The sequence below is a fragment of the Pezoporus occidentalis genome, unplaced genomic scaffold (assembly GCF_034315485.1).
Source record: "Pezoporus occidentalis ecotype Australia unplaced genomic scaffold, CSIRO_AGI_Poc_V1 ctg16, whole genome shotgun sequence".
Taxonomy (NCBI): domain Eukaryota; kingdom Metazoa; phylum Chordata; class Aves; order Psittaciformes; family Psittacidae; genus Pezoporus; species Pezoporus occidentalis.
The window spans coordinates 1,505,879-1,532,751 of NW_026913425.1; the positions used below are offsets into that span (position 1 = coordinate 1,505,879).

The window sequence follows — 26,873 nt, forward strand, 5'->3', positions numbered from 1 at the left end:
CTGAAGGCTGTCTCCTCTCGGCTCTCTCGGCCGAGCGTTTTTGTTTTCCGCTACCGGCAGCTTTTTGGCCCGTCGGCGTGAAGGCTGGCACCATGGACGTTAACCAGCCCAAGCAGGAGCATTTGCTGGCTCTGAAAGGTACTGCAGCGCGGCCCACCGAAGCCCACCAGCGCAGCCTTGCCTTAGCTCCACTCCCTGCTCTGGGGCTGGCTCTAAAGAGCGAGGCGAGGCGGCCGGGCTCTGCTCGGGGGGGCAGCCGGGAGGCGTGGGCTGTGGTCATAAAACAAGCCGTCCGCGTCGGAGGGGGGCCCGATTCTTCACCTCCTAGAAGGCCAAGGAGGGAGCGGGCCGGCAGGAGGGCACAGGGCGGGAAATGGCCGAGGGTAAAAAAGAGACGGAGGAGGTGCGGTGGCAAGCTATTGTGTGTGTGCACCTTGCGTGGCAGGGTCATCGAGGTCGTGCGATGTATTTGCATTTTACACAGTTTTCAGCAGTTACGGGGGGGGAAAAAAACAACAAAAAAACACAACCAAACAAAAAACAACAAACAAACAAAAAACCAAAAATCATAGAATGGTTGGGGTTGGAAAGGACCTTAAGGTCATACAGTTCTAGCCCCCCTGCCGTGGGCAGGCCCATCTTCCACAGGACCAGGTCGCTCCAGGCCCTGTCCAGCCTGGCCTCGGACATTGCCAGGGATGGGGCAGCTGCAGCTCCTTTGGGCAACCTGTGCCAGCACCTCAGAACCCTCACAGTAAAATACTGTTCTAATTTCCAGTTCCCTGCTGTCACTTTTGCTTGTTTGGTGTCATCCTCTCACCCCCTTAATGGTTTTGCCCCTTTAATCTTATGCTTAATGCACTGCTACTGGGCTTGCATCCTTGATTCAGGAATCACAAATAGCAGAAATAAGAATATGTCTCTCACGTACTTTGCAGAATTAATACAGAAATCAAGAGAGCCCTGTAAAAAAATTGTTAACTTCTGCTGGCATTTTGGGTGCCAGTAAGTCAGCAATAGAAATTCTGAGGAGTCTGAATCTACTTTAACTTCAATTCAATCATCAGACATAATATTTACTTTCTTTTTTTCTAAGTATTCTTATATATAAATAGATGCTGCTTGTTAAGTAGGAGTAATAAATAGTTGGTTAAAATCTCAGTTCTGTGAGCATCCTAAATCAGTGTGGCTGCTTGGATGAAGTAATGCAGCTGTGTACATTATTTCAGAGCTCATGCCCATTTACGAGTTTTGCAGTACTCCTGGAGAGAGGCTTTTAATGGTGTCTGCATGTCACTGTAAGATAACAACCATAGAATCATAGAATAGTTAGGGTTGGAAAGGACCTTAAGATAATCTAATTCCCCCCCCCCCCCCTGCCATGGGCAGGGACACCTCCCACTAAACCATCTCAGCCAAGGCTCGGTCCAACCTGGCCTTGAACATTGCCAAAGATGGAGCATTCACAACTTACCTGAGCAGCCCATTCCAGTGCCTCCCCACCCTTACATTAAAGAACTTCTTCCTTATATTCAGTCTAAACTTCCCCTGTTTAAGTTTTAACCTGCTACTCCTTGTCCTGTCGCTACAGTCCCTAGTGAAGAGTCCACTCCCACATCCTTATAGACCCCCTTCAGATACTGGAAGGCTGCTATGAGGTTTCCATGCAGCCTTCTCCAAGCTGAACAGCCCCAGCTTTCTCAGCCTGTCTTCATACAGGAGGTGCTCCAGTCCCCCGATCATCGTCGTGGCCCTCCTCTGGACTTGTTCCAACAGTTCCATTTCCTTTTTATTTTGAAGACACCAGAACTATACACAATACTCCAAGTGAGGTCTCACAAGAGCAGAGTAGAGGAGCAGGATCACCTCCTAATTCAGAGATTAACAAGGCCTTTTTTGAGTATATGTACACACACACAGAGTGAAGCCAAAAACCTGAGAATGTCATCATCTGACATTACAAACACATTTCAATAGTAATTAATTCAAAGCAAAGAGTTTTATGACAGATAATTTTGCCTTTGTAAGAAACCAGTGTAATCCTTTGGCTTGTATGAAAATTGGTGCAGGTTTAAGACTGATTTTGCAAAAGTGGTGAGAAAGGTATCAGAATGATTGCAAACATGTTGGGTGGGACAAGGATGGGAGAGCAAGAGAGTGCATGTTAAGTTCTGCCGTAGCATTTGTAGGTCCATGTCCTGTCCCCACACCCCTGGAACTTAATATAATCTTTGTATGAAAGAAAGCAATGATGTATGAAAGTATAAAGTCTTTAAGGGCTTATTATTATTCAAAAAGTCTAATAGATTTAGGAAGTATCAGGTCCTTAAGTTAAGGACTAAAAGTATGATTGCATGCATTGCTCGGAAGCCCTGAGACTGTCGTGGTTTAAACCCAGTCAGGTAACTCGTTCACTCACTGCCCCCCTTCTTGCCCTCCCCCTACTCCTGGAGGGACAGAGAGGAGAATCGAAAAGAATGCAACTCCCACAGGTTGAGATAAGAACAGTTTAGTAACTAAGGTATAACACAGATCACTACTGCTACCACCAATAATAATAATGATAAAGGAAATAACAAGGGAAGAGAATACAACGCCTCACCACCAGCCGACTGATAACTTGCCCCCCCCAGCCCAACCAAGCTCTGACTGATACCTCCTCCAACCCTGCAGTCTCCCAGCCCTTCTGGGTAACTCTCAGTTACATCCTGGGCATGACGTGCTGTGGTATGGTGTACATGGAATACCTCTTTGGTCAGTTTGGGTCAGGTGCCCTGTTTCTGCTTCCTCCTGGCTTCCCCTCCTCCCTGGCAGAGCATGAGGCTCACAAAGTCCTTGGCCAAACCAAAACATTGCTATCAGCTCTGTTCCCGAGCCGAAAGTCAAAACACAGCACTGCACCAGCTACCAAGAAGGAGAAAAATGACTGCTACTGCTGAACCCAGGACAGAGACTTAAAACTAAATGTGTAGTTCTGATATGAAATGGAAGCAAGCAACTTTCATTTGCCTAAAGAGCTTCCCTTTTAACTGGTTACTGTGAAAACTGATATATCAATCAGTACTATTTCAGGAAGGGTTTTTGTAGCACATTCTAGTTGCTTTACATGCCCTGTCTTAAATGTTGAAGTGTAGGAGGAAAGCACTTAGAAAAAAAAAAAGGTAAATTTAAGAAAATAGGCATCAGTAATTGTGTGTCTTTTAATATACATCACAGTAATACAGGAAGGGTAATGACAGGTGGATAGCAAGAATGAGATATTGACAGTAAAAGAATACTCTTGGGAAGATCAGTATTGAGTAAAATGTGTGCATACAGGTAATGTTCAGCATACCAAACTTACATGGTAATGGTGGTGTACAGTTGCTAATGTTCAGCCTAGATAAAGTAGAATATTCTGATACATATCTTGCTTATTTTTACAACATAACTTTGTTTTTTTTGGTGTTGTGATTTTTTGGTTTGGGTTGTGTTTCGTCTTTTTTGTTTGGTTGTTTGGTTGGTTTGGGTTTGTTTGTTTTTTTTTGTAAAATATCCTAGCAGTATTTTTCTTAATATGGTAGTATCTTATTTTTTTATAATACTTCTGCTTTAGGTCCTGTTTTCCACTGATCTTTGCAGCACGAGGCAAGCGAGTGCTTATAAATAAGATGTTTCAGTCTAGATTTGAGAATCCTAATCAAGAAACCATTCCCTTTCTTAAGAGTAACTGGATTCCTTCTGTACAAGCATGGAAGTGGTCTTGCATTATCGACCATATCAGAGAGATCTAGTAAAACTGCAGAACTTTGCAGAAGCAGCAGTGGAGGAGTTTCCCATTCGTCGGTTACCAAGATTTACACCCTGGTTTCCAAATGATTTATACAGACTTCCCCTCAAACCAAAAAAGCAGCCACCTCTTATTTCTTGTGAGGAAGTAGAAGAATTGAAACAGCTTTCTACACCTTCAGAATATGTTACAGGAGCTCCCGATTGTGACTGCACAAAGTACCTCCTTGAGTTTCAGTCTGACGTGAAACACAGGCAGACTTTAATCCAAGCACAAACTGTTCACAGACTAATTAACTTGGAGAATCAAGGAGACCCACCACCTAACGGAATACAAAAATTGAAAAGGTCTTGGAGTGTCTCTCTCCCTAGCCCTAAGCTTAAAGAAAAGATCCTTCCTTTGTCTCAAGAACTGCAAAATAATTTAGAAAGACTAAAACTGCATGCATTTTACAGAGCAAAGTGGGTAATTGAAGAGTCTATTTGTAATAGTCAGAATTTGGAGGACATCTGGGTAAAGCTGAACAGGCTTATCAAGCACAATGAATTGCCATCTTGCAACGCTACTATCCAAAGATCTGTGGGACAGATATGGATTTTCTGTGATATATTATACTGTGAATATGTTAGAAATATTCTTAGGGAAAAGCTAAGCCTTACTGATAAGATGAATTTACTTGTACATAAATTTGGAATTATATTTAGTTTGTAAGGTGGAGATAAAATTGCAATCTGAAGTGCTGGAGTTTTTTAAGCAGCTTAGGTTATACAAGCTTTAGAACAGCTGATGAATTAATGAACAGAAATGTGCTTAATATTACTTTGCTACAGTTGTTTTAGCTGTAATAATTATTTATTAAGATGAGTAAGTTTCTGCTTGGCGTAGTACTGCATTTTATAGCTTTTCTCTACGTTGGTGGTCTAAAGGACAAAAAATAAAATAAAAATTACAGACTATTATGGCAAGCTGTGTCAGATAATTTCAGTCAAGCAAAGTACATCCTCACTGTGCTTCTTGGAAGTTAGGAGAGGGAAGAATAATTTTAAGTGAGTTGCTATAATCGTTATAAGGATCTGTAATTATTTTTGACATGGAGACTTTCAAGATCTGATTATTTCCTGAAAGCAGTGTATGTGGGTTCTTCAATGAAAGCATAGTCTTCACATGAAATCAGACTTATTTCTGTTCATGTATAAGCTGCCTTAGTAACAACTTAGCACTTGCTAGAATGACTTCGGTAGTAAGATTCTGCCCCTCCCTTTCCCTGGATGTTTCTGGTCTTTTGTCTGTAATTATATTGGGGAACAAGAAAGCACTGACTTCCAGCTACAGGTCAGGAAATTAAGAAATGGGACACTTCCATCTGTGAAAATCCGTTTATTGTCTTTGTGGAAGATAAAGGCCTCTGAGGCTTTAAATGCATTTTATGTTAATGAAAGGCGGAATTCAGCATGACTTTTTTTTCACCTGAAAGAATAAATTTATTCTTTGAAATATTTTATGAAATAAATTTGTTTCGAGGCAACACTGTCCCTGCCCAGTTGCGGGGTCAGTAAAGCAGTTAAACTGTGATCAGTGTAACTGCCATAGTATGTATTTCCATTAGGCACCCCTACTAATTCCAGATAATTTTGCTATAGCTGGAGGTCAAGGTCTGTGGCATCTGGAAGAGGAGGAAAATAAATGAATGGTATTTGTAGATTGTTATCATTAACACTCGTGGAATAAAAGTGTACGTAAACATTTCATCCCTCTATGTAAAAACTAAATAAAATCCCCCTGGACTTTTATTTACCTTTTTCTTTTGATGACATTGTTATGTCAGAATAATTACATTATTATAGGCATTACATATCTTCATGTAGTTTAAGGATGTTGCTCAGTGTGGATCATTGACATGTATTTGTAAACTTTGACTGAACAGTAAGAAAGTCTTATATTGACATTTGGGTGTTTGTGACATTTGGTATTACCACTTAGCCAAATTGCTGTAAAGTGCTGTCTAGAGTAACTTCATGTCATGATTAGTTTTGAAGCTTGTGTAGCCAAGTCATTTCACTGAAATTATTCTTCTGATCTTAACACTAATAGTAACAAAGTTTCTTTGTGCATCAGCATATTGAAAGATATAATGGAGCAGAATGCAGCGTGATTCAAGTTTTATTTAATGTTGTATTTTCTGCCCAGGATAGTAGAAGAACAGACATGAGAGGTTGTCCTGCAAAGAATATTTTCTAATATTAATTTAGTAGTCCTATTAAGTATGATCATTTACATATCTTAATTTGTGCTTTGACTTCATTCCATGATATATTTATTTATCGTCTTAAATGTGACTAAACTTTATCTCTTACTGTTCCTTTAGAAACAGGCAGCAAATACTAGTTTATATGGGCTACTATAAATTTGAATAAAATTAGGTAACTCCCAATAATACAATCTCAGTACACTTATTCAATTATACTGACAAGAGCTAAACAAACATCTTACTAAACAGAAGGACAGGTTGGTGTGACTGTTCAGTGGTAGCTGTCAGCTTTCTGCTGCTTTGGGTTGGCTTGTATGTGAATAAAAATTATAGAATTATAGAATCAGCTACGTTGGAAAAGACCTTTAAGATCATTAAGTCTGACCATTACCTCCGGACTGCCAAGACCACCACTGAACTGTATCACTGAGGGCCTCATTTACACAGTGTTGGAACACTTCAGGGACAGTGACTCCATCACTGCCCTGGGCAGCCTGCTGCAATGCCTGACCACCCTCTCTGTGAGGAAATTTTTTCTAATATCCAGTCTAAACCTTCCCAGGCATGCCTTGAGGCCCTTACCTCTTGTCCTGTCACTTGTTACTTATGAGAAGAGACTGAGCCTCACCTTGCTTACAATCTCCTGTCAGGTAGTTGTAAGGTGAGCAGTAAGGTCTCCCCTGAACTTTCTGTTCTCCAGGCTAAACAACTCTAGTTCCCTCAGCTGCTCTTCATCAGACTTATGCTCCAGACACTTCACCAGCTTTCTTGCCCTTTTCTGGGTGTGCGTCAGCACCTCAATGTCTTTCTTGTAGTGAAGGGCCCAGAACTGAACACAGGATTCAAGATGCACGTTCTTGTGAACCAGTACAGCCCACTACATCCAAGTGCATATCAAAATAATTAAATCAGAGGAATAAAGCAAGAGGGAGCAATGGCATCACCAGAGCTCTTGGCTGTCAGAGTGGCATGGAATTTGTTATATTGAAAAAGACCAGGTGATCCCAAAAGGTGTTACCCTTTATCAGACTAAGATATGATGGTTGTGGTTTTTTTTGGTGGAGAGCAAGACAAAATTGTACTTTGAAAATAAAATTTAAAAATCCTTTTTTTATTGACTTGTGGTTTATTTCTTTATTTTTGCAGTGATGAGGCTAACCAAGCCTACTTTATTCACTAATATTCCAGTGACTTGTGAAGAGAGAGATTTGCCAGGTATGTCTTTTGTACTGACTATTATGTGCGTACTAGCACGTTTATGCAAGGTGACCATCTGAGACTTAGGTATCAGAGGAGTCTTATAACTCCCATAGACAGTAATCTGAAACAGAAGTATGTTTGGTGTTTGGTAATGGCTATGGGAAGATACCAAAGTGCACTCACTCTGCAACTCTTCACCTGCAGCTTTGAAAGCATGGTGATGTTGTTGCAAGCATCATCTCAAAGTCTGAGTAATTTAACACATAAGATAGAGGGTGCTTGTGAATGAGAATTGTGTAATTGTAGGGAAGTTTGGCGTGACTGTCATCTTTCTCTGGAGAAAATGCCTCAGTAATTAGAATCAACACAGGAATGTTTAATTGAAAATTACTTTTCAAGAATCACTGCCTTTGAATTGTGTTATGCTTGGTGTACAGTCATAAATTGGAAATCCCTGGGTTGTCCCCCAGCTGCTATCTAGAAGTTGTGTATAAGAAAAAGGCAAATAAAGATTCAAGAAAAAGAGATTGTTTGGAAATGCAAAGCAAGTAGGGGAAGAAAGTAAGTGGGGTTGATTAGTTCTGTTATATAATGTGCTTTGCTCAGGCAGAATTTAGAATCATAGAATCATAGAATAGTTAGGGTTGGAAAGGATCTTAAGATCATCTAGTTCCAGCCCCCCTGCCATGGGCAGGGACACCTCACACTAAACCATCTCACCCAAAGCTCTGTCCAGCCTGGCCTTGAGCACTGCCGGGGATGAAGCATTCACAGCTTCCTTGGGCAGCCCATTCCAGTGCCTTACCACCCTCACAGTAGAAAACTTCTTCCTTATATCCGATCTAAACTTCCCCTGTTTAAGTTTTAACCCGTTACCCCTTGTCCTGTCACTACAGTCCCTAATGAAGAGTCCCTCCCCAGCATCCTTACAGGCCCCCTTCAGATACTGGAAGGCCGCTATGAGGTCTCCATGCAGCCTCCTCTTCTCCAGGCTGAACAGCCCCAACTTTCTCAGCCTGTCTTCGTACAAGAGGTGCTCCAGTCCCCTGATCATCCTCGTGACCCTCCTCTGGACTTGTTCCAACAGTTCCATGTCCTTTTTATGTTGAGGACACCAGACCTGTGCACAATACTCCAGGTGAGGTCTCACAAGAGCAGAGTAGAGGGGCAGGATCACTTCCTTCATCCTGCTGGTCACGCTCCTTTTGATGCAGCCCAGGATACGGTTGGCTTTCTGAGCTGCAAGTGCACACTGCCAGTTCGTGTTCATTTTCTCATCGAACAACACCCCCAAGTTTTCTCTTAAAGTTTAACATTAATTTGAGATTAGCCTTTGGGATTGTGCCATTCAGTAGATATACTGAATGATTTATTTGACACAAGTGCCTGAAAGTAAGTTGTAATTTCTAGGTGGGCTTATAGATAAGTATTTCTTCCCTAAACAATTTGGTTGTAAAAGGAGTGTCTGAAATAAATTGCAATATGTGATTAAATGTCATAACTTAAATGTAAACAAAGGTTTAGATTTAGCAAATGTTTAGATACTAGCAATTTGGTATTTCTACAGGTAATCTCTTTAATCAGCTCATGAAAGATGATCCTTCTACTGTAAGGGGAGCAGAAACTTTGATGCTAGGAGAAATGTTGACTTTGCCTCAAAATTTTGGGTAAGAATGAATTATTGTAACTATAACATGTAAGATTTAGGATTCATTTAATGATAACATGTTTTTTACTTTTCTTTCTTTTTGAACATCATTGTTATGCAATGAGATGTTCAGTCATCTTAAAAAAAATCTATGGCTTGATTTATAATGTGACATAATACATAATTGTGTGCTGCCTGATGTTTCTTGTCCATAGCCTGACTCTGAATATAATAAGGATTGAAAATTGAAAGAAATTTGCAGCTGTGGGTGAATTATTAATTTAATACACTGGTATAAACCACATCCGACACTGAGAGTTTTCTACAGTGATTTTTGTGGGTACTGTAAGCTATCTTATTCTTCTAAGATTTTTGTCTAGAAAAAAAATCTTGATTTGTTCTTTTGTGAAGCTGTTTGTCTTAGAAGGATAACTTTTAGAAGTACGCAAACATACGTTTGTATGTGTGTGTGTATATTTATTTTCATTAGAACTTTCAGTGAAATATTCTGCATTTTTTTAAATAACTGTTACTGCATTTTTATTTTTTTTTTTGTAACACAGAAATATATTCCTGGGAGAGACATTTTCCAGTTACATTAGTGTACATAATGATAGCAGTCAAGTTGTCAAGGACATACTGGTAAAGGTATGTGAAGATAAATCTACTTACTAGATATATAAAAAAAAGAAGTATGTTGAGTATGTTTTCTAACAATATCTTGTGCGGTTAAGGTATATATATGGACTTCATGAAATATCTTTTTCCAAACCAGAAAATGTACCTGGAAATTGGAAAAAATAAGACAGAAAAATAGAAATTATAGTAGAAATCTTTAAAGATTAAAATTCAAAACTACGATTGTATTAAAAAAAATTGTTATATTATTGTCATGGTTTAAGCCCAGCCAGTAGCTCAGAACCACGCAGTCGCTCGCTCACTGCCCCCCACCCCAGTCATCCCCCCACTCCTGGAGGGATGGCGAGGAGAATCAAAAGAATGTTAACTCCCACAGGTTGATAAAAGAACAGTCCAGTAGCTAAGGTATAACACAAACCCACTACTGCTACCACCAATAGTAGTAATGATAAGGAAAATAACAAGAGAAGAGAATACAACTGCTCACCACCCGCTGACCGATACCCAGCCTGACCTGAGCAGCGATCTAGCCCTTCTGGGTAACTGCCCTTGTTTCTATACTGGGCACGACATGCTGTGGTATGGAGTACCTCTTTGGCTAGTTTGGGTCAGGTGTCCTGTCTCTGCTTCCTCCCGGCTTCCCCTCCTCACTGGCAGAGCATGAGACTCAGAAAGTCCTTGGTCAGAGTAAACATTACTGAGCAACAACTAAAAACATTGGTGTTATCAGTGCTGTTCCCAGGCTGAAAGTCAAAACCACAGCACTGTACCAGCTACTAAGAAGGAAAAAAATGACTGCTACTGCTGAACCCAGGACATTATCCACCCCTTATTCCATACAATTCATGTCATGCTCAGATCAAACATTTTTCAATATACCATCTTCTTGTCTCATATGTATATGTGTATATATATATATATACACACACACATATATATATACACATACATCCACACATACATCCACACACACAAAGAGAGAGATATCATTCCTTAGTGCATGGACCAATCCCTATAAAGCTGCTGAGTTCATCCGGTCCATGATGTCGGGCTCCATCTCTTGTAACAGTCATACAGAGCAGGAGAGACGGTGTGCAGTGTTGGATTGTTGCCTGCTGATGACACTGTGGAGTTCATCCAGTCACTGCTGAGCTCGTCTGGTTTCATCAAAGTTCATTCTTTGTTGGCATGGTGGTCAGAGGGAAGTCAGGGCCAGTCACTGGTGACCTGAAGACATCTGGCTGGTGGGCTATAAAAGTGCTACATAGCAGGCAACAGCATATAACTGAGTTCATTGGCTGTTTTCCCCTAAAATCACATCCCCTTGAGGTACACATTGGAATTCCCCATCTTCCCACATTCTCCACCAAGTATATCTGGATCCCTGAGCAAAAGCAATCCCACGAGTGGGTTTGCCTTTACCTGAAGCAGGAATAACCCAGACTGTCTTCCCCAGCAAATTCTTTACATGCACGACAGGAACTTTATCCCCTTTTACAGTACGTGAAAGTTCTGACTTGGGCTGGGCCAGCCCTGTTGGCAGATCCTCTGGTATTGACCAGCCAGGTGGCCTTTGGTAAGTGTGTATCCCAATGCTTGAAAGTCATGCCACCCATTGCTCTCAGTGTAGGTTTTAACAGCCCATTGTACCGTTCGATTTTCCCAGAGGCTGGTGCATGGCAGGGGATGTGATATACCCACTCAATGCCATGCTCTTTGGCCCAAGGTTGTTCTAGAAATGAGCCCCCTTGTCTGACTCAGTTCTCTCTGGGGTGCCATGTCGCCACAAAATCTGTTTCTCAAGGCCCAGGATAGTGTTCCGGGCAGTGGCATGGGGCACGGCGTATGTTTCCAGCCACCCGGTGGGTGCTTCCATCACGGTAAGCACATGGCGCTTACCTTGGCGGGTTGGTGGGAGTGTGATACAGTCAGTCTGCCAGGCCTCCCCGTATTTGTACTTCAGCCATCGTTCTCCATACCAAAGAGGCTTTAACCATTTAGCTTGTTTAATTGCAGCACATGTTTCACACTCATGAATAGCCTGGGCAATAGTGTCCGTTGTTAAGTCTACCCCTCAATCATAAGCCCATCTATATGTTGCATCTTGGTCCTGATGGCCTGAAGTGTCATGGGCCCACCGGACCAAAAATAATTCACCCTTATATTGCTTATCTAAGTCCATCTGGGCCACTTCAGTCTTACCAGCTTTATCCACTTGTTGGTTGTTCTGGTGCTCCTCAGTGGCCCAACTCTTGGGTACATGGGCATCTACATGACGTACCTTCACCACCAGGTTCTGCACCCTGGCAGCAATATCTTTCCACAGTGCAGCAGCCCAGATGGGTTTACCTCTGCGTTGCCAGTTGCTCTGCTTCCATTGCTGCAGCCACCCCCACAGGGCATTTGCCACCATCCATGAGTCAGTATAAAGTACTGGCCACTTTTCTCGTTCAGCAATGTCCAGGGCCAGCTGGATGGCTTTCACTTCAGCAAACTGACTCAATTCACCCTCTCCTTCAGCAGTTTCTGCAACACGTCATCAAGGACTCCATATGGCTGCCTTCCATCTCCGATGCTTTCCCACAATACAGCAGGACCCATCAGTAAACAAGGCATACTGCTTTCCACTTTCTGGCAGTTTATTACATGGTGGGGCCTCTTCAGCATGCACCACCTCCTCCTCTGGTGACATTCCAAAATCTTTGCTCTCTGTCCAGCCCATGATGACTTCTAGAATTCTGGATGACTGGGATTTCCTGTTTGAGCTCATCTAATTAGTGCAGCCCACTTACTCCATGTAGCATCAGGTGCATGATGTGTAGAGGAGACCCTGCCTTTGAACATCCAGCCCAGCATGCACAACTGGGGTGCCAGGAGGAGCTGTGCTTTAGTGCTAATCACTCCTGAAGCAGCTTGAACCCCTTCATAGGCTGCCAGTGCCTCTTGTCATGGTTGGTGCAGCCGCTGTACTTGGGGTTTGAGTAGCACCAGCAGCTGCATTGTCTGTTGCTGTTGGGGTTTGGGTAGCTGCTCTACTTGTCGTTGGGGTTGGTGTAGTTGCTGTGCTTGAAATTGGATTAGCTGCATTGTCTGTTGTTGCTGCACTTGTCAACTAGGGTTTGTGTAGTTGCTGCACCTGTCACTGGGGATGGTGTAGTTGCTGTACTTGTTACTGTGGTTGGTGTAGCTGCTTTACTTGTCACTGGGGTTGGTGTAGTTGCTGTGCTTGGAGTAGCTGCGTTGTCTGTTGCTTTGCCATCAGTTGCAGAGATTTTTTTTCACTTTGAAGGTCCTGGTAAGCATAGGCCAAGCCCCAGCACGTTGCCATGATTTGCCCCTCTCTGGTATGGCCAGGATGACAACAAACCTCATTTAAGTGTTTTACTAAGTTTTCTGGATGTTGCACTTGTTCAGTGGTGCAATTCCAAAGCACTGGAGCAGCCTAGTGCTCTAGATACTTGCCCATACTGTCCCACACACCCTGCCACTCATGGCTGTCCAGCCTCTGGGAAAATCCCTTGGACCTCCTATATTGTCATCTAACCCAACTCTGCTTAACTTTTGAGATCAGGCGAAATGGTCGTTGGTAAAACACACTCTGTGTGTGTGCCAACATGGTGATCCCCATCACAATCAACAGACAGGTCTCAAGGGTACCCAAAGGCCATTCAAAACTTTCAGAACTCTCAAATGATGCTGTAAATAGTCTGGTGGGGGAACTGGGAATGTGAGGGAATATCTCCTTCATAGGTTGACCACCCAAGGAGGAAAAAAAAATGTGTAATTGCTAAACACTTCCATTAGATACCTCCCAAAATATGGAGGTCTGGGAACACACACTGGGAATGCAAGCTAGATCAGCTTCATGATCAATGAGTATTGTATTACAAGCCATTACCACAAAGTACAGTGAAACAAGAACCTTAGCCCAGGCCACCCAGCCAATAAGCACTAGAACAGCAAACTGGCTGTAAGTAAGGCACAACATGCTGAAACTGTGAGATCAAGAGCAACAACTTTAAGCCCAGCCAGTAACTCAGAACCACACAGCCGCTCGCTTGCTCCCCTGATGCTACTGCTACTACTGCTACGACGACTGCTGCTGCTGAACCCAGGACAATTATAAAGCTGCTCTGGAGAATTGGTGTAATAAAACTTCCACAACCAGAAAAATGAGTTATATTTGCTTACTTGGACTCACAATGAGGTCATCAAAGCAAGTCTCTGTAAAGCATGCATTGGCTTGTATTTTACTTTGGGCTGAACAAATAATACTTCGAGAATATAAATTCGAGAAGTCATTGTGGAACTCAATGTAAAAGTAAATAGAGATTTTATAAGGTGCATGTGAAAGGATTGGACTGTTTATATATATGTATTTTAGAACTTGTCTTTAGCTTTGACAAATAACTCATCATCATCATAACTTATGTATATAAAGCATGTAGGGTATATAGTGCTCAGTGAAACTTAGTACTTTATGACGTAAGTTATTCTTCTTTAAATTGCTTAATGAGTTGCAGTTCTAACCAGTGCTTTGGTTTTCTGTCCCCAGGCTGATCTTCAGACAAGTTCTCAGCGCTTGAACCTTTCAGCTTCTAGTGCTGCAGTGGCAGAACTTAAACCTGACTGTTGCATTGATGATGTGATTCATCATGAAGTAAAGGAAATAGGAACACACATGTAAAGTTTTAAATTTTTCTATGATTAAATGAACTTAAATGAAACTGCAGCACATGCATGCTGTTCTGTTGCTGCTTTGATATAGGCACAAAATTTAAGTAATTCAAATTACTTCTTAAAAATTGTTTCTTTCAGCCTAGTTTGTGCAGTAAGTTACACTACGCAGACAGGAGAGAAGATGTACTTCAGAAAGTTCTTCAAATTTCAGGTATTGCACAAAGTATTCTACTCTACTTTTAATAAGTGGGTGAATCTGGAAAACCCATTTTAAAATATTTGATACTTCAAAGCACTTTTACTTACTAAAAATCTGTTTTGACTTTTAAAAGTAATCCCATAACCGTTGCTGTAAATTTCATATGAGCTGGTCATTTCTAATTGCTGTATAATTAAACATTTGAGAAATAATAAATATTACATATTATGAATTTTATTGATTTAATGAGAAAGAAAACTCTACTCTGAAAAAAAAACAAACACAAGTTTTTATAGCAGCCAGCATCCTGGTTATTTTTAAATGGAACAAGAGAACAGGTATTGTTTGCTCCTTGACACATTTTAACCTTTGAGGTTAGATGGTAAAATTTTGTTTTTTCTTCTCATGTGTATAGCATTTCATACATTGGAATTTAGTGGCTGGGTGTTTAAAAGAAACGAAGAAAAGAAGTCTGATGTGTTACATCTGACTAATAAGTAATTGGTGGAGTTGAAACCTTTTGTTCCACTTCACAAACTTCAAGACTTGAAATTAGAGTAACTGAAAAAGGCAGGAAATTGTTGTTGTCTGTAGACTAGTTCTGGCAGGAAAGTCCATTTGATTTGTGTATTTAATGGGTGTTTATTTTTTAGAGAAATATGCTGAGATTTGGATAGCTGTGGGCTCTTTCCCCTAGAATGAAGGATTCAGTGACATGCTTTACTAAATACATTTTTAGATACTCTCATGTCTGGCAATGCAGGAGCATTATGTAACTGGGACCTGTATCTTTTGCATAATGCAGGTGATTTACTCTTTTGTAGTATTCTACAGTATTCTATATACTTCAAAAAAAAAGATTTCAGTCTTTAGAAGGCCAAATTGCCATGCACTACAAAAGACACCTGACTGCTGTTATTACCTGAGGGCCTTGAAATGGCAGGTATGGTTAGTCAAAGGTGTTTCCAGACAATTCTAGGGAAAATCATTTCATATCAATTTTTGTGTTGCACTTTTCTCTGAACTCAGAAACTTCAGTGTTTCTTCATCTTTAATGAAGCTGAGTTTCATCTTTGTGTGTTTTGCTTGCCCTTTTTGTAAAATGGTTTCCCTTTCCATTTTTCCATTTTTTGTCCCCAGGATCTCAGTATTCTGTACCTCTGTCCCCTCTAGGCTTTCTCTAATCACTAATGTACCCATACACATTTCCAGTTCACATCTCCTTTCCCATCCCTAACTTTGTTATTGCCAGAGCCTCGTTCAACATGTCAGTTTGTCTCCTTTAGATTTGATATGGAAGCTTATTTGTGCACATTTTTCAGGGGTCTACATGCATATTGTAATTCCTGGTTTTTAGCTTAATCCAGCACAAGCAACTTTAATGTCAAAATAGGTAAGGCCAGTTATCTGTCACATTTGAAGCTCTTCCTTCAAAGAAGGAGTCATAAAAGCTTCTCAAAACGTACACATGCTTTAACCCATTTTATAAATACTCTCTGATTCATTATGAGAAAAATGCTTCACTGAGCAATTTTGGTTGTGGTTTGGTTGGTTGGTTGGTTGGTTTGGCTTTTTGTTTGTTTTTTTTCTATATGACATGGGGACAACAGCTAAAAAATCGGAGAACAAGCATCAAGAAATGTTACAGAAAACTGAACAAGGTCTTTACAATGTGAATTGCTGTCTGCTAGTGTCTGAGGTGCCACCAACTGCTTTATAACAAAAAAAAAAAACCCACCATCTTCTCTTTTATAGATTCTTAACTTTTTCACTCATATTTTCTAGGATCTTTTAAGTTGAACTGGTGTTACAGTTAGTTTTAAACAGCTTCTTTTGCAACCATTATATGTAGTTTCATGCTGATATAGAGTGCCTTTTTGTTCCAAAGCTTCCTGAGTAATTGACACCATTATGCTTATATGAAAAGAAATGATTCTTTCTAGGGTTTGGTTATTGTTCGGATTTGAGGGGAGGATGTGTGTGAACCTCACAATAATTATATTATTTTTACTGGAATGCCACTTGAAATTTACTGGAATGAATGGAAAGATTTTCTTTATCAAAGAGAAAAAAATATCAGCATTTAGGGAAATTAGTAAAAAGCTCACTGAAGCAAAATATTTGGTGGGGAAAAACACTTCACTAACAAAAACCTAAATTAAAATTTTGACTTCTTTTTTTCTCATTACAGAGAGAGATGGTTATGATTACTTGAAAGAGTTGAACATTACACCTGTTATAATGCAAAAATCTCTGTGAAGAATACTTTTTAATCTTGAATTCTTCAGGGCTAAAAAAATTGTTCACAACTTGAAACTTTTTAGGGGTGTCTCAGGGTGCACTGCACTTACATGCAAACAAAAGAAAATTTTCCCTGAATAAAGGGAAATAAATTTGGCAAGATACTTGAAATTTGTTTCGTTATAAGTATTATTGAAGATTATTTATTTCTGTTACATCAGTGTATATTTATTTCATATTTGAATATGTTAACTATAATGGCTTTATGTACAAAATTCAAGCACTTAAGAGCCAATGCTTTACTATCACCTTTCATGTCATCAAATTGTTTTCTTTTGCTGATTTATTCTCATGTGATTGAAGTGGTTTATTGGCTTTTTTATTGCTTATAACAGTTGTGTTTTCTAGAAGAAAGTGAAGCCTAATAATGGTTTGTTACTTAAGCTAATCATATGAATAGTTCTCTGGTTTTAGAGAAGCTCTCAGCAACTTTTGCTGCAAAACACTAAAGGACTTGCAAATTGTTCCTGCTCGCTCTTGAATGCAAGTGCAGATCACTTCGGGATACAAGATGGATGTAGCGCTGCTTTAAAGACATAGATCTGTTTAGTGCACTGGATTTGTCTAGTTTTGAATGAGGCCAGTGCTTAGGTGGAGGAGTATTTGTTTTCAGTCTGAGAAAGCTGCTTAGCAGCAAAGCAATCAAGTGTGCAAATAAGAAGCAGCAAGTGTATATGCTGAACTGTGAGGTTTTAGCTGATTGTATCATATATTTCATTATACACCTGTTTTATGCAAGGTCAAAAAAAAAAAATAACACTTTTGTAAAGATCTTGACACTTATAAACAGTTATGCTGAAGTTGTCTCAGAAACCAATTGTTAATCTTTTTTCCATTTCATTCAGGTTCTTAAACCACTAGATGTGAAAACCAAATTCTACAATGCTGAGGTGAGAGCTGTGTGTATCTGGGTTCGTTTTGGTGTGCTGGGTTTATTACTTCACATTAGGTGGTTAGATTAAATTCAAATTGCTTCTTAAGTACACCTTTCTGAGGAAGATAATCAGTTTTAAAAGGAAAAAATTAGGTGGACATGTCACACCTTCATGTAATTGCCAGTTTTGCATATTTTCCACTTTCCCATAAACTCAAATACTTTCAGTTATTGCTCATATTTTTAGGCTGATAGAGTACTTACTGTAAGGGTGATTAATTTTTCATAAAGGAGATAAAAATCTACCAGGTTAGGGAAGCAGAAAGTATCAAACAGAAGGGTCTTACATTGAGAAAATGTTATTTTTTAGGCTTGTGGTGGTTACACACAGTGCTTCAAAACTAAATGATATATGTGCCTTATGTATTTATTTGTGCATACTTAGCTGTTTGGCTGTTTATGAAAAGAATTTTGACTGAAGGTGGCACAGATAGTAGAAAGTCTTAGAAATTACACGGAGCGTTCATTTTATTTGTAGATATACATTCCTTGTCAATGCAAGTATTATATAGGTTTGTTGTATAAACGTCCACAGTATCTCATGACATAAGAAGTTAGGACATTGGTTTCCATCATTATCTCAATACATAAGGAGTTAGAACATTTGTTTCCATCATTATTACTTATCTCCTTTGTGATGGTGAGTGAGTAGCTTAATTTTGTAAGCACAGTAGTCTGTATTATTTGCACAAGGTTCAGACTGATACTTGCAGAGTACATTGAGAGCTTCCATTATGAGTATTAAACTTCTTCCATAATCCCTGAAACGTAGTCAGCTATTACAGTAGTCATTTGGTTGAAAACCTTCATTAGTATTTTTAAACAGTTTGGAATACCTTAAAAGGTAAAGTGAAGCTGTAGGTGTTTTATGTTGCAGTAGACAGGAGAAAAACAACTAAAGTGTCAGTGAGAGGAGAAGCTAAATGCATGGTATTTTGGCAATTTGAAAATGAACTTTGTTAAGCTAAGTAGAAAATATCTTGCTTCCCTGTTTTTTCTTAACTCAGCAGATAGATGTGCTATGAATTTGCATGTAGAAAAGAGAGAGTTGCCAAATTGTTCTAGTTATCTCCATCACAGCCACACTTGGGGTTCATCACACAAGACTATGGCTGTAGAGATGTGTCAGGTATATTTCTTTCCTTCCCTGACATCAATATTGATAAAGAAAACAGTGGGGAAAAATAACAGATAAGAATTTCTGCTTTACAAATAAGGATTCCGGATACAAAGATTTTTCTTGTTCAGAATTGTGCAGGAAATTTTCCATAAAGTTTTTCTCTGTGCTGTGAATGAATAGCATGTAAATTATGAGACATTTAATATATAGCCTGTAATTTATTTAGAGGGAGGCTAAATCAAGGCATAGGTCATAAGTGATGTAAATATCATAATTCTGAGGAAAACAGAAAAACATTTTCCTAAAAATAACTTGGTACATGTGTCTAGGCCACAGGCTTCAATCCTGAGGTTGACCAGGCGTGAGATATCCAAGTAGGGTTGGAACATAAGCACATACCTGTGGTTAAGTGCTTTATAGAACTAGTATTATCCATAAACGGGAATGTCTGGAAATGTCTCCTGCTGTGATTTAAGAATAAAAATAATTCTAAGAAACTAAGTAATTCCTCTGGGAACAAACAAAATTATTAGAAAATATGTGGTAGGGGAAAGAGGAACAGATAAATTAAATGTTGCTGTCTCTCCATACTTCATGTATAAATTTTGTTTTGTGCTGAAGCACTTCGTAATGAATGGGAATAATGGAAATAAAAACTTTTTAAGGTAAATTGTGGTCAGAAGGTCTGATATAGTTAAAAATATGCTTGCCTTACAAAATTATTTTACTGACCGGCCTTGATAAGGTTCTTAATAAAATTAATTTTCAATTAGCCACTGATTCCTCATAATAAAGATCTATGAGAAGCTTTGGTGTCTGTATCTGTGGAGATTTGTTTGTTTTGTTTCATCCCCTCCCCCACTGTGTAAACATTTTTAAAGGCTGCTTTGATGCCTTTGTTCTTCCTCTTCAGGAATTTATGCAACTCCCATTATCATAGTATCCATACAACTGATTAATTTTTTTTTTTTTTTTTAAGATTTTGGATTATATTATCTGATCAACTTTCATTTGCCTAGCACACTGATATAGTACTATTCATATTTGATTTCTTAAAGTATATAAAATTCTTCTATGTGTTGTGGCCACAGAAGTCAAATACAATTAGAAAAAAACAGAAATAAGTCTTTGTTTAGATGCTGTGTGTGATATTATATTGCTGTCAAAGCACCAAGAACTTCATCCTGAATAGTAACAAAGATTGTTACTCTTGGGAGAAGGGAAAAAAAATGAAATTAGTATATGTCAGTTAACTAAAGCTCTTCAAAGGTTGACTAACCAGTTAAACTGTTACCACTAATATTAGAGATGTGATGCTACCTGTTCATAAAGTCTGTAACTAAAATTATTTTCTGCTGGAAATAATAATCCATAATTTCATTTTTTCTAAGACAAGGAATGACACTGAACCTTGATTTTCTTGCTTGTTGCTTATATTGCAGTAGCATCCAAATCAAGTTGGTCACTGAAATTTGTGCATAGAACACATGCCCTGTTTTGTCTCAACCTGCTGCAATCCTGAGAATGAATTACCTGCCCTGGTCTATATAAAATCTCTCACTCATATTTGGTGTGCCTTGGAAAAGGTTCTGTTCCTGTAAACATACATAGGGAGACAAATACACAGACACTTAGGAAAACAAAGGGTGCAATTAAACTCGGGTATTTTAATGACTGATACTCAAAAAAGAGTTTTTCCTGATTATGTTATGCCAGATTTTATTATAAGATGCAGTATTGTAGCTTTGCCAGAAAACATTACCACATTATTTTTGAGACCTTATACATGTGGATACTTCAAATTATCTGTAAAATCACAAGGACTGTTTTTCTATTTCATGTGCAACCATTGCATGTATTTAAATTCAGGACAAACTTTAAACTTGCTGAAAAACTAACTCTTGTTTGGGGGTCAGTTTGTTCTACCGTATCTTATCTGTGACTTGTGTGCCTTAGGCTCTACTTTGGATTGGTTCTGAAGCAAAGCTAGTAAACCATGTAACCATACTAGCTATAACTTATTAGAAACGTAGTTGTCATCCTTGTTTGCATCCATTTTTATTTACGTTTCTGTCTTACTAATGCTATCTTATTTAGATGGTGCAAAAAAAAATGCAGAAATGCATTTTGTTTGAAAGTTAGCCTCCTTTTTCTTTAACATTTAACCCTAATTTCTCTAATGTGTTCTTTTTTTATTTTCCCATTAGAGTGACCTCAGTTCTGTGGTAATTTTTATTTTTTTTTATAAATATGTATGCTTTTTTAATTGCCTATCTGTCTCTGTGCTTACTGACATTCTTTTAAAAACATAATGGAAAAGCAATGTCTGTTCTGCATATCACGAACTCGTGTTTTCTCATCTTTATGTGTGCAGCTAATCATTTAAATGGTTAGCTCTTTCTTTAATACCCATTGTTGAAACCAGAAGTTGATTATTACAGACTCTTGCTTATGGGGGTCCTCCTGTAAAATATCTTACCAAATTTGTCTAGAAGCATTGCTTGAAAATGGGAGTTAATCTCTTCTAAAATTTTCCTGCATTTAACCCAGAGAAATGTAGGGTTTACTACAGCATGGCTTATGTAAGTTGTGACACAACTTTTCACATGTAGTTGCTGGAGAACAGTGGGTTTGAGGAGAGAGCAGCAGTTGGATGTTTTTCCTTCCTTTCGCTAGCTGGAAACTGCACTTTCCAACTTTTAACTGCATGTGACAGCTGACGAGCTAGTATGGTACTTCTGCAATCTGATTTCACTTTAAGGTGTGCCTTGTATTTAAATCAGCTGCATTCATCTGAAGTACTTAAGTATTCATTTGTTTTTAAAATGTAATACTAAACCAATTTAGGAATAACAAAAGAATAACTTGCTTTTTCATTATGCTGCTTGATTTTCTTATCCTTTCCAAATTAGCTTTTTCTAAATTTCTGCCTATGGTTGCTGCATTGAAAACAACTAAATTTGGGTAAATGGACACTTTGAGCAATGGATTTTTGGGATATAAATCATATCAATTTATGTGACAGTCAGGTGCTAGTATCAATGATTACTGAGAACCATATATTAGTTGGAGTTATTTTCAGCTCCTTCTTCAGGTGTGAGGTCTGTCTGTAACCCATGGAGCTGGCACAGTTTTCATTACTATATATATACATATATATAGTAATATATATATATGTTATCATCTGGTTTGTGTTTAACGTGTTTATAAGGCACAACAAATACTTCCAGTACCATTCTGTATTTCTCATAAAGCAATGCCTTTTGAGCCTACAAATTTTTTACAATTTTGTGCACTTTTATTTTGTAATTCACAAGCAGGACTCCATTTCTACAGTGAAATAATTTGTTCACAATGATTAAAAAGAAACTGTGAACTTCCTTCTACCTTCCCCATAAGAATACTTTTTTTTCTATCATAATAAAATACTTCTTCATACTGAATTTATAGAACAGAATATTTCAGTTGGAAGGGATCTATAACAATCATCTAGCCAAACTGCCTGAATTGGTAACTCTTGTAAATCAGATTTGGTACACATACACCCTTTTTTTTTAAATTGGCACTTTTTTTGGTTTTGTTTTTCCTTTCAGGGTCTCGTATCTCTAACAGACTGAGCTTTCCATAATTACCCTGTCCTGAGATTTCAGAGCTGCAAAGTGACATCACTCATCTGCAATTCCACAGAAACAGTGGTGCGAACCCACCTTTAGTTCCGTGTTTTTTCAGCTTCTGAAGCTTAACAGTCTGTGGCTTTTATTCATGTACTAGAATTGGTCCTCATATATGCCATCTTCAGGCATTAGGTTCATTTAACAGACACGTCCATAACAAACATAGGCCATTTTAAAGGTAAAGCACCAGTTAAATTGTTGGATGCATATAATATTGGTAACCATTGGCATGATGCAGCTGAGTGAGAGATAAGGCTGGTTTTTGCTTTTTATCCAGTACATCAGTTTTGCAATAATCATAAAATCTCAAAGCATGCACCTGAACTATTTTACTTCAGTTAAACAGTCTTACTTTAATTTTTTTTTATACAGCATAACGCACTAGTAATCTGGCTTGGCATGTTGTTGTGCACTGTAATTCCTTACCACTCTTATTTTTTTCTTTTTTATAATCTGGATTAAAATTTGGGTTGCTATTGAGTTTCGGTGAAAGTCTTGGGAAATGGTGATCTGATGCATTACAAATAAGCAATAGCTAGAACATAGTGAAATTATCCCACATCCATTGTTTGGTGAGGTACCTGTTGACTAACACTTTTGCTCCTGTTGTAACTGGGATTAAGGTGTTTTCTTGCGTTAATTAATTTGATTTGCAGGCATGAACTAAACACGTGACTTTATTATTTTTTTTAACAAAAGGACTGTCTACTCTTTTTAATAACTCTAATCAGATTTTCATGAACTTGCACTTTGTTTTTCCAGACAGATGAAGTGTTTCTGGAAGCTCAGATTCAGAATATCACTACCTCTCCAATGTTTATGGAGAAGGTTTCTTTAGAACCATCTATGATGTATAATGTTGCAGAACTGAACACAGTTAATACAGCAGGGGAAAGGTATGTTGCCATTCAGGATATTTTGACTTTGAAATTCTTTGTATTAATGGTTTCATGAAATGCAAGCATTAGAGTTGGTGAGTTGTCTGAAATGAAAGGACTGTACCACTTTGCTTGATTAAAAAATCTAATTCCTGTTATGTACCAACTAGAAAAGCTGTTACAGTTTTCTTTTCTAGAAACTATTCTTAAAACTTTGTAATTCTATCTAGTAGAGAAATCCTCAGCTTAATCCTGTAATACAAATTATCCTCAAAAAAATTGTAACATGGATGACATGGTAACATGAAAACATACTACTTCAGGATCTCCTGTTTAAAATTTAGCCCACATCTGGTTCTGATTTGATCTGTGTGTACATATTTAGGCTTATAGGACCATCTGACTTGTCACTGGTTCCTTCTAGTAGACCGTTTTCAATGGTTCTAATCAAGATCTAGCAAGGCAGCAGTCAAGATGAATCAGTGAATGCCTTTATAGGATTTTAAAATACAAAATAATTGTCATGCTGAAATAAATGTCATTTAGTATCAGTAAAATACCAAATACCAGAAGAATTTGTCTACTGTGTTCAATAAACTATTGTGGATACAAAAGCTTGTGATGTCTGGGTAGAAGTTAATTGTTGCAGTTGCTTTTGGAGTTTTTGGAGCAGGTGGTATTTGGGTGCTTATGTGATGGGGACTGAAGTGAAAATTCTCTCTTCTCCTTGTCTATTGAAGGGTTTGCCTACAGCGTACTGGAGCATTGGCCTTACAAATGTTTGCAGCTGCTGTCATGGTTCTTGTCCTGAATGGGAATCTTAGACTCAGGACACTCAGATTTACTGGGAGGGAACCAAATAGTAGGAGGAAAATTACTAGAGTTGTGCTTAAGTGCTAAGATACCCAAGATACCAGATAATAAATTTAGCAAAATGGATTTCCATTTCCTTTCTCTCCAGCTCAGATGAATAGTTTTTGTTTTTTTTTTTTTCCACCTTGATCCTTGATGCTATGTAAGTTACAGAATTGTTTTCTGTTGTGGAAAAAGAATATTCTGTGTTTTGCCATGAATAAAATATAGACACACACACAGAGTAAGACTGGTGAGGGATGGGGTAAAAAGGTTGGTTTCCTAAATCTTCTTCAAAATAACTTATAATTAAGAACTTGTTTTGCATTCTTTTTCCCCTTTTAGTGAGTCTACTTTTGGCTCAAGAACTTATTTACAACCTATGGATACACGTCAATACTTATACTGCCTAAAACCAAAGCAAGAATTTGCAGAGAAGGCTGGAGTAATAAAAGGTGTAACAGTGATTGGTAAACTAGACATTGTGTGGAAGACTAATCTGGGTGAACGAGGAAGGCTGCAAACTAGCCAGCTCCAAAGAATGGTACGTTTAACTTAAGCACCAGTCTGCTCCCTAATTCATACAGACATTTTCATTTTGATTAAGAGTTTTTGTCTACAGGATTATACTACTTACCTTTCATGTCCACAGTTTTGATTGAATCTGTTCTATTCTGATTTAGAATTTTTTCATTAATTTTAAGTCATAATTACTAAGTCATAATTACTAGCTTGCTGAAGTCGGCTGCACAGTCTGTCTACTCTAATACATAAACCTGAATTGCATCTTTTGAATTGAGGATGGTGTAATACAGGAGAGAAGTAAAAAAGCTTTGAAAATTGAATCTTAGTCGAAGTTTATAAAGCTTGTAACTGGGTTTCTGCCTCTGCTCTGTCTTTCTCCCTGCCCTGTAGTCTAGTAAATTAAGCAATTCTATATGGAGATCACTATGGCTTGGAACCAGGCAAGCAAATTTGGATCCTAGAATTCATGGCTAAGTTGCTAAAACTTCTCTTTGTTTTTAATTGAGGTGTTAAGTATTTGTATAAATTCATCAAATTAGAAACTGCCCTTTTTCCTAAGCTTAGTTACTCCTGTTAATTTGAAACTTGTTACTTGTTTTTAAACTAACAAACTCTCATTTTCAACTGATCTTTCTTATTGCTTCTCTTTAAAGACAGATGTCTCCCTACCTCCTCTCTCTAAATCAGTATTCTCTCATTCGGCATCCCTTCTTGTTGAACCTTTGAGAATCAGACTTGAAACATGGGTGATTTCACACACTTCCACATTCCAGGATTAGTTTTAGTCATCCATCATTGTTTTGTGCTAGTGATTAATAGAGAAACATGAGCTATTTTGTGAATTTTGAGCAATATTTGTCTTTGGAAAAGCAGCAAACAGGTTTAGGTTTTAATTCCCCTTTGAGCTGCAGTGCAACGCCCTCTCATCTTCTTAAGTGCTGTCAGATTTTTTCATTTCTAGGCTCCTTTCACCTTCCATCATTTTCCTCCTAATCAATTTACTAGTCTTATAATCATTGTTTCCCCCATAGGTCTAGAATTTTACCTGTACCATGCCCCTCTGAAATTGTTTGGTTCAGATCAGTAATGCACTTTTGAAACAAGTAACCTGGGTAATTTCCTACCATAATTTGGAGGTTTTTGTGGAGCGGTCTTGGAATTCACAACTGCCATTCTTTTGGGGGGCAATGCTACATGAGGCAGATGCATGTCCACAGCGTGCCATGGGTGGTTCACCTGCTCACAGGCATTCAGTCCAGGACTAGACTATGACTAGTCCAAGTAATCTTAACATTGCTCTTGAGTAGCACAACCAAGGAATTGTCTAGCTGATTCCATACTCTGAGCAATCTTATTTTTTGATGAAAACTATGTTCCTCCTTTTGGGGTTACTGTATGGCTTTTACCTCTAGCCATCAGTTCTTGCAGCTATCTCATTGTTAAGGCCAACAGAGATGTACTGGTTTAGGCCTTCTCATCTGCTCTGATCCTTGTCTTGATTTGGTGAATTGCTTCTAATCTGACTCTGTAAATACTGCTTTTACTGCAGGTTGGTTTTGTTGGGGTTTTTTGTTTGTTTTGTTTGTTGTTTTTTTTCTTACTATGTCTCTTAAAAGAAGACTCTAACCTTAAGGAAAACTACGCATTGTTTAGGGAACTAGGTATAAGTTTTCAAGTAGAGTTCTTCCTGTCACCTAATGCAGCTGAAAATGTGTGCCTTTTTCTAATGCTGGCTAATTACTTTTACTTCTTGAAAGGTTCCAAACTTAAGCTGATTGACTGGTCTGAAGTCTCCATCAGTTTAACATGCCTTTGATCACACTAACATGCAATTTAATATGCTTTCTAAAATGTCATCTGTCTTCAGTCTGTAATGAACTGTGTATGACTATAGCCTGTACCCAGCCTGTCAGTCACTGGCTTTCTGGATTTCTTTGGGTATATCTTTTAATCAAGCTGTAAATGTAACTTTTAGTACAGCACCCTGTCACATATGTCACAACTAAGTGTTGTCAGGCAGGGCAAATTTTTCCCTTTTTTTCTTACCACCTGTCATATAGTGCGTTTCTGATTGGTGGCAGTTAATTATTTGCCAGAGGCTTGGTGGACTGAAATGACAGGGGGAATGAACAATCTTTCCTTCCTTAGGATGCGGAACAGTGGTGGGTTTATGCAGGAAAACTATACTTACATTGTCCTTAGTATA

The 26,873-nt window shown here is 38.5% G+C and overlaps 2 protein-coding genes across 6 annotated transcripts in view; both read left to right on the forward strand.

Annotated features, from left to right (window-relative positions):
• SHLD3 (shieldin complex subunit 3) lies at nucleotides 1-5,559 on the forward strand. The gene is made up of 2 exons (XM_062612316.1): nucleotides 1-138; nucleotides 3,596-5,559. Exon 2 carries the CDS (start codon nucleotides 3,731-3,733, stop codon nucleotides 4,478-4,480), a length of 750 nt encoding a protein of 249 aa, XP_062468300.1. The 5' UTR covers nucleotides 1-138; nucleotides 3,596-3,730; the 3' UTR covers nucleotides 4,481-5,559.
• TRAPPC13 (trafficking protein particle complex subunit 13) overlaps nucleotides 4-26,873 on the forward strand; it is a 32,044-nt gene continuing 5,174 nt past the window's right edge. For 2 of the 5 annotated variants that reach the window (XM_062612308.1, XM_062612309.1), the window contains exons 1-10: nucleotides 4-138; nucleotides 7,164-7,232; nucleotides 8,785-8,884; nucleotides 9,429-9,513; nucleotides 14,060-14,187; nucleotides 14,323-14,395; nucleotides 17,530-17,574; nucleotides 20,946-20,963; nucleotides 23,175-23,308; nucleotides 24,488-24,686. In XM_062612308.1, coding sequence (XP_062468292.1) covers nucleotides 93-138; nucleotides 7,164-7,232; nucleotides 8,785-8,884; nucleotides 9,429-9,513; nucleotides 14,060-14,187; nucleotides 14,323-14,395; nucleotides 17,530-17,574; nucleotides 20,946-20,963; nucleotides 23,175-23,308; nucleotides 24,488-24,686 — 897 coding nt within the window. In that variant the 5' untranslated portion in view covers nucleotides 4-92. Of the gene's footprint in view, nucleotides 139-3,975; nucleotides 4,117-7,163; nucleotides 7,233-8,784; nucleotides 8,885-9,428; nucleotides 9,514-14,059; nucleotides 14,188-14,322; nucleotides 14,396-17,529; nucleotides 17,575-20,945; nucleotides 20,964-23,174; nucleotides 23,309-24,487; nucleotides 24,687-26,873 lie in introns of those variants that run through there. The other 3 variants (XM_062612310.1, XM_062612311.1, XM_062612312.1) reach the window with 2 other exon arrangements.

Excerpts from the sequence above, each read along its gene's own strand:
- SHLD3 (XM_062612316.1), top strand. The coding sequence starts at position 3,731 with ATGGAAGTGGTCTTGCATTATCGACCATATCAGAGAGATCTAGTAAAA.